Source organism: Episyrphus balteatus, chromosome 1, assembly GCF_945859705.1.
Source record: "Episyrphus balteatus chromosome 1, idEpiBalt1.1, whole genome shotgun sequence".
Classification (NCBI taxonomy): Eukaryota; Metazoa; Arthropoda; class Insecta; order Diptera; family Syrphidae; genus Episyrphus; species Episyrphus balteatus.
Genome location: NC_079134.1, coordinates 141,674,758 through 141,682,507, shown reverse-complemented (window position 1 = coordinate 141,682,507; position 7,750 = coordinate 141,674,758). Strand labels below are relative to the sequence as shown.

General features: G+C 32.4%; 1 protein-coding gene across 1 annotated transcript; it reads left to right on the top strand.

Moving 5' to 3' along the window:
• The first annotated feature begins 514 nt into the window (after positions 1–514).
• LOC129914018 (uncharacterized) lies at positions 515–7,172 on the top strand. The gene is made up of 4 exons (XM_055993051.1): positions 515–897; positions 961–2,710; positions 5,536–5,711; positions 5,886–7,172. Exons 1-4 carry the CDS (start codon positions 652–654, stop codon positions 6,336–6,338), a joined length of 2,625 nt encoding a protein of 874 aa, XP_055849026.1. The 5' UTR covers positions 515–651; the 3' UTR covers positions 6,339–7,172.
• Positions 7,173–7,750: the final 578 nt, after the last annotated feature.

The following is a 7,750-nucleotide window of genomic DNA, read 5'->3' as shown; positions in this document are numbered from 1 at the left end:
TATTTAATTATTTACCCAAAATACACCTAGAATATGATTAGCTTAACAAAAAATCCAAATAGTTGAGATGCCTAATTCAAATCCGCCCTGAACTGCCCTGACTTTGAGCTTTATTCTAAAGTCTGACTGGCTACATAGGTTTAACAATTTTAGTTTCAACTATTTTTTAAACCAACTTAAGCTTCTCTGTAACCATTCCAAAAGAATAAAAAACCATTGATCCAACAAACAAATAAAAAATAAAGAAAAGAAATATTTTGTAAAAATATTCCACATACGCCACCCCTAATTACCCACACACCACACTGAAGTGAAGCCGCATTAATGCTTTAGGCTTCGTCATCAATATGTCTCAACAACGACTTTTGTTTCATTTTGAAGAATTCTTAGCTAAAAGTCAGTTCATGTCCAACAGTTGGCATTTGAATTTCTAAGAAAATTGTATTCTTTTTCTCGTCAGAATTTAAAAAACACTGTAAGCTAAATGTTCCTCAAGTTGGCTGGCAATTTAGTTTCAAATAAAAAAAAACAAAGAAAATATCCTTAAAATTACAAATTTATCTCTAAAATCTGATTTTCATTCTTTTCTTTTTCCAGAAAGCTAACTAAAAACTTCAAAAGAAGAAAAAAAAAAAAACAAAATAACAGAAAATGCCATTTCAAAGAAGCTACAGCAAAGTATGGTGGGGTTCGGATAATTCAGTTCCCACGACAGCTAATAACGGTAACTATCATCTATCCTCGAACCAACACAATGGTGGTTATAGTTCCTTAGACTATAACCTTATTCGATCCAATGCTGGTGGTGGAAATCTATCTCGCATCCAAGAGGTTGAAGATGAAAATTCATCGAAATTATGGGCTAAACACGAAAGTCCTGGTAGCCTAAGGAGTCAGGTAAGATATAAACCGAACCATTTTTAATTTTTTTTAAATTTCTTTTTCAACTCTCTTCTTTAGGACTCTGGATTCTCTGATAACGACGAATCACAAAGTATTGGTGGTGGTGGTCTACCTCGTAGACGAACTTCACTATCTTCATCCTCACCAAGGAGCGCCAAATCGGATTTAAGTGAAAATAATTGCTCTCCAACTTCTTTTCGTACCATAGAAACTCCACCGACTGTGATAAGGCGCAATAAGATGTCTTTAAATCTTCTAACGCCAAACCGTTTGTCCTTCAGTGCACCCAATTCGCCTTGTGTTGAGCGTAAAAAGGATATCGCTGATGACAATGCAAACGGAAACACAGATGACACCACCTGTGATCTTATAAGCCAACTTAATAGGATTAGTTTTGTTAATACAACGCCAAAGAGACGAGATGATGACATCACAGACTTGTCGTCGTCGTCCTGTAAATGCTCACCGATTAATAAGGATATTCTTTCGGCAACAAAGTCGACATTGTCGTCGTCGTCTGTTAGTTCAACATCGTCAATTCGACGTCGTCGTTTGGTTAGCCGCAAGACGAGAAGGAGTTTAATGCCAGCTAATGCTGCTCCTTTAGATGCATCACCAACACGTCTTCTAACTGAATATAATAATGAAACAGTTATACTTGGTGGTGCAGTAGAAGAGGATGCCAATAATAATACAATGAAATCTGAAGGAGGTGCTGTAATCTCTCCACTCAAAGCTAAATATGGAGTGAATTTCACCGCCAGTACTAGTACACCAAAGTCGAAGAAGGGAGTTCCTGTTAAATATGGAAGTACTTTACCCTCGATGGGTATTGAATATGATAATCCTTTGCTCAATGGACATCCTCCGGCTCTTCAGAGCTGGCTTGAGGATATTCGTATGTCATATGACCGTGAAGTGATGTCAACTCTCCAAACAAAATCCATTGTACTGGAAGCATTTAAAAATATGAAGATAACCAGCAATACTGTGGCGAAGATTATTCGTCAACTTCAGCAACGTTCTGTGGCAATGCAAGCTGATTTCGATATTATGGAGAAAATACTGAAAGGTGATACCTCAGCAACTCTCCACGTGGCTTTAACCAAAGCTCATAATCTACTCGAAAGTGTCGATGATTTTACCTTAGCTCTCGAACGTCGTTCGGTATTTTTTGCTGAGTTCCGAGCTGATCGTAAACGTTTTCAAGATAATATTGAACACATCAAATTGATTGTCAAAGATACTCGAATATCTCTGGAGAAACACCATTACATACAAATGGAATCTCTACACGATGATATTCAAGTACTCAAGCGCTATTTGCTGATAACTCTTCGCTTAGTTTTCGAAAAGTTAGTCAGAGTAATAGTGCAAAGTGTTGAACAGTCCAAATGTGATTTGATGTTGAGGGCGAATTTGAATATGATTGCAACATTGTCGAATATGCAATATGAAGGATTTGCATCGTTGAGTGATGCTTTTGTACAAAATGAAGCAGTTAGAGCTTTGTTGATGGTTTGTTTGGAAAATAAATTATCATCGGTAAGAGCTTTGGCATTGAGGGCTTTGGCAACGATTTGTTGTACCCCGGAGGCAATAAGTCAATTTGGTGAAGCAGGAGGTTTGGAGATTTTGAGAGATATTTTACAAAAAGATGGAGAAAAAGAGTTGACAAAGAAGACAGATGCTGAGAGGAGAGAAGCTGTTTCGTTGTTGACGCAGATAACAGCTCCATGGCATGGTGGTCAGTGTAAGGTCGAAGGACTTAAGGACTCGGCGGAAATTATTGTCGAAGGACTTACTGGTAAGAATTTGAACAAAAAAATTTAGCATTGATAAGCTTGCAGGTTTTGTTTTATAATGTTTTTGTGTGAGTGTGGTAAATTTGGATAGGTGTTGTAAAATTTAAACGCATCGTTTTAATTTTTTTTTTTTTTGAATTGTCTTAAACGGAAAATTGGTTTTTAGCCGATTACAAAGAGTATGTGGTCATTGTAGTTTAGAGCGCCATTGTTATTTAGGTTTAATATTTATAATTCAAGCACTCTAGTCACCAGCTAGCAATTTATTTGTATATAATTTATTTAAAGAGATTTCATTACTGAAACTTCGCAAAAAGCTGAAATTTTGTACAAAATTTTCTATCGATTTGATTCATTTAATATAAAAAATATTTGATTTCACTTCTAAGTTTTAAGAGATTAAGTTTTCGAATTAAAGTTAAAAAAAATGTTGTTAAGCCAGTTTAATATAATTTTGTGTGATTTGTGACCTCCAAATAAAATTTCTGTTCAAAATTTCCACATTTCCCATCTTCAAAAAAAAAAAAAAAAACTCATTTTCATCCAAAATAATTGTGAGGCTTCCTTAAATTTAAGGTTCTTATCCTATTGTAAAATTGTTACTTAATTTCAAAGGGGAACCATTTTCCATACCTACTGATTTGTGGCTTATGTTTCCTTCGCAAAAAAAAAAACACATTTAGCCCTGATTTTTCAATCGCCAGTTAGACTATAAGAGGAATAAATGTCAATATTAAAAAACTTTTATTCCTAGGAATCAGCTCTATCTGAGGTTTATCTGACTATTGAAAAATTGGCTCTTAAGGTAATTTTTGTTTGGGTACCATATAAAATTTCGATTTTTTGGGACTTGTCCCAGATTTTCTCTAATAAAAACAAAAAACCTTAAACATAAAATATTTTTTAGACTGCTTAAGTTCTTTTCTTCCACTTTTCATAATGGTATCATTTTTGCCACAACATGTTTTTGGTAGTGTACCTACTTTTGAATCATCTTGGTATTTACAATCGAAATATTTTTTTTCTAACTTTCGGATGCAGATTATTCGGATCAAAGTCTCAAAATAAGATTTGGTTTACAGATATGAGTTCACAGTGAACAGGCCTATGCATTTAGGTAGAAAAATTAAATTTTATTTTTTTTCGGATTTTCGAGAAAAAAATCAAGGTTAACCCCTTGCCTAAAAAAAGTACAATTTCAAAAATTTCCCCCAAATCCATCGAGTGAGATATCAAAAGAAAGGTCTCTTTAAGCTGTATTCATAGCTGAAAACCAAAATTTTCTTTGAGGTCTGGTTGCTTAATTACCTACTTAAAAAAAAACAGTCAAATTATATTTGAAGTGAAAAATTTGGTCTAATTTTTGATTGGATGTTTGTCGAGGTATTTAAAACGAATCTGAATCTATCCATCGTCGTTTTTTACAATTTCTGTCAAAAGGAGACCTCATATCGGAAAAAGTTAAATGCAAAAGTTGTAGATTGTAAAAGTGTCTACAACTTTTACTCAAACCATTTTTTTATATAACCACAAAAATATTGAAAAAAAAAAATACAAAAATACGATTTTTTGATATTTTATTTTTATCTTTTACAAAAATGGTTGGATTTTAACAAAACCTGGATAAAAATTACTTTGTTATGTTTTCTATCTGTTTTAAATGTTTTTTTTTTTTTGAGCAAAAAATTTATTTTTGGATTTTTGACGAGTTTAATTTGAAAAAAAAATAGCCTATTTTCATCCAAAAAAATTTTGATTTTTTAAAAGATTGGAATGCAGTTATTAAGATTTAAACCTTTTATTTGGAACTGTGTGGAAAAACTTTATATGTACTTTTTCCGTAAATGACAGTAATATTGGCGAGAAATAATTTTCCATGGAAACCAAATTATCCTTTTCTAATGGCCTTTGACTTTCTTAATTTGAATGTATCATTAGAATAGCTCTAACGTGCAAAATTTTTTAGATATTGAATTTTGAATGTCTAAAACACTATTTTTGTGATGTTTTGGCATTGTAATATCTCAAAAACGTGATGTGATAGAATTTTTTTGACTTGTGCTCATCGCACAAAAAACCATTAGAAAAATATACTTTGATTTCTATAAAAAACAAATTTTTGGGTAGTGAAATTGAACAGGGTAGAAAAAATCGAATGCCTTGCCTTATTAGTTCTTGTAACTATTTTTGCCACATAAAATTCGTTTCAACATAAATTTCGAAAAAGTCACAATGGCAAATTTTTGAAATTTTAGATTAACCTTCAAATTGATATTCCTTTTCAGTATTAAATTAATGTTCTTGTCGTATGGTAGATGTTAATCTTAAAGCTAGAACTTTGTCTTTGTTTCCTTTGAGAAACCCTCACAATATTGTTTAAATGTTAAGGAATTAATGTAGCGAACACGTATACCATTTTGAATCCTTCAAGATTACATCTACACATTTATAAAGTGCATTCATATTGTCTTGTCTCCCCATCAATTCTGAGTGCCCGCATACAAATAAATTAATTATTCGTCACTTCATTTTCAAGGACCACAAAATCCAAATCTAAAGATGTTTAACCTGAGTTGCATTTAAAAGGGACTCGAAATCAGTATCAAATTGACATTACGTACACATAATGTGATATTAGAAGAACAATAGAATTCCATTCCACTCTGTTTCCATTTTGTGTATGATGGCATCTTCTCTCCCTAATCACACCACACACATAATTACATTTTATTAATTACAAAACCCACCAAGTATAATCTCTCTCTATCGAAATTTATATAGTATATCTTATTTTCTTACATGCATCTCTCGCTCTCTCCTATTACAGATTTAATCGAAAGGACCAATTGTTGTCCAACATTGCTCCTGTGTGCAGCCTCATTGAACAATCTAAGTCGTGTGGAAATGACCTCTGTTTACTCAATTATGTCCAACGAGACCATAATCAAACTAAAGGACACTCTCGAAAATCGTGGATTATCAGGAATATCGATTTTCCTTTATGTAAGTGTTGAAGTTTTTGAATCTATAAGTTTTCAGTCATGAGTTTTTTAGTTTTCAAAATTAAATTTTCAAAAATTTTTTTGAAAAATGGATTTTCAAAAACTTTTTTCCAAATAAATTAAAAAAATTCAAAAAAAAACTTGATAATCATATTTGTCCTTTTCATTTTTGCAGGAACAAATTGTCGCAATGCTTCACAACATGTCCAACAACAAAAAATGCCATAGCCATTTGGCCAACAGCAACATCATAAATTTCATCACGTTCATATTTCAAGCGGAATTCTACCGGAAGTATACGTCACGTGCCGAAGTTGATGCACAACGACGCACGATCAAAGCAATTCTGCATACATTGGCCCGTCTAATTCACGAATCCAGTCTCGGCCATGAGATTCTCGAACAGAATTTTATTCCGATATTCTCAAAGGTAGGAGTACATGAGAATGATGGTGGCGGCAGCGATGTAGATTATGGAAAGGATATATCCGTTTTGGCTCGTCAATTGAACGAAAATTGTACGAATAAATCATTTAACCGGTCACAGGAGAGTCGTGGCTCAACAACGTCTACGTTGTCAGCTTCAGGGATGAAATTCAATCTAACTCGGCAGGAGAGTTACGTTTAGAGACACAACCACCTACTCCATCAACCCTTTATACCTGCCATTATATAGTATAGTGAGATGACGTTATGCTGTGCTCAAGGATGCAGTTAAGGAAACATTTCGTCTCGCTAAGGATATACGAGGATAATTCTAAGCTGTCGAGATTTGTCTTTTGCTTCACATCTCAGGACATTTATCTCATCCTTGCGTGTGTGTGTGCTATAAAGGAGGAGTTTGGGAAATCGAAAATTGATGTCAAAAACAATGGACGTGATGTGTAGGCTTAATGTGTGCACGTGGAAGAAGAGAGACAGCCGCCAGAAGCTAGGCAGCCTGCGGGTGCCTCTGATGGTGCCTAGACTGATGTTTACTTAAATGATGTTGATGCCTACAAAATATAAATTAAAATAGATGGCGGTTAAATGGTTTTTTTTTGTTTTGGTCGTGACTATCGACAAGTAAACGTTTTTGCGAGCTTTTAACTTTTTTGTTGTTTCCTTGAGTTTCGAAAACAAAAATGCTCCAGGATGGTGGTGGTTGATGTTGAAGTTTTTTGTTTTTGTATTGCTCTTGGGAGGGAGCCACATATGAGTATGAATTCAAATGTACATAATTATCCTTAAATTTATTTTGTACATATAACTTTTTTATTTTTTTTTGTTTTTTTTTTTTTTGATGAAATAATAAATTTTTATGTTGTAAAAAAAACAAATTGTGTAAAGTGTAAAAATTAAAATTACATTAATTTTTGTAAATAAAATCGTTAGTTTTAAGTTAAAATAAAGAAATTAATATATTATTATAATTATGTATTTATCAAATAAAATAATGTAATTAAACAAATATAAAACATAAGTGTGTTGAGTATTAAATTTATTTCCATGGAAAGGTTTAAAGTATGAATTTTTTTGGAATTTTAACTATGCGAGTAAATGATGCTCCCATTTAGAAAACACATTTGAATATTTCTGCGAAATTAGAATTTCAAATAAAATTTTTCAAGTGAAATAAAAGAGATATAGGAAGTTAAATATAGAAAACAAATAGGGAGTAGGAGTCCTTTTGAGTCTAAAAAGGAAGTAAATTTGATTTTTTTGTTTTATATAGCAATATAAAATTAATTGAAATTAGTTAGCACGTGTTTATGAAGGACAAGACTAATCCATAGTAGGTAATAAATTAAAGGGCATTATTTGGTAGAGCAAGTATGTTAACTCCTGACATTTAAAAACAAATGATGGGAAAGATCAAATTGAATTTTAGTTTTCAAACAATTTTTTTAACGTTTAATTATGGATTCGAATTTTGAAGTAATGAGAATTCCTTCATGAATTATTTAGAACAAAATCTGTTAAGCTTTTGGGAATAACAAAAAAAAAAAATATTTATCAATAATTTATTTTTCGATATAAATGTCGATCCTACTTTTGTAT

Coding starts and splice junctions, on each gene's coding strand:
- LOC129914018 (XM_055993051.1), top strand. CDS start 652: ATGCCATTTCAAAGAAGCTACAGCAAAGTATGGTGGGGTTCGGATAAT. Junction 898..960: donor CTGGTAGCCTAAGGAGTCAG/GTAAGATATAAA, acceptor TCTCTTCTTTAG/GACTCTGGATTCTCTGATAA. Junction 5,712..5,885: donor GAATATCGATTTTCCTTTAT/GTAAGTGTTGAA, acceptor TCATTTTTGCAG/GAACAAATTGTCGCAATGCT.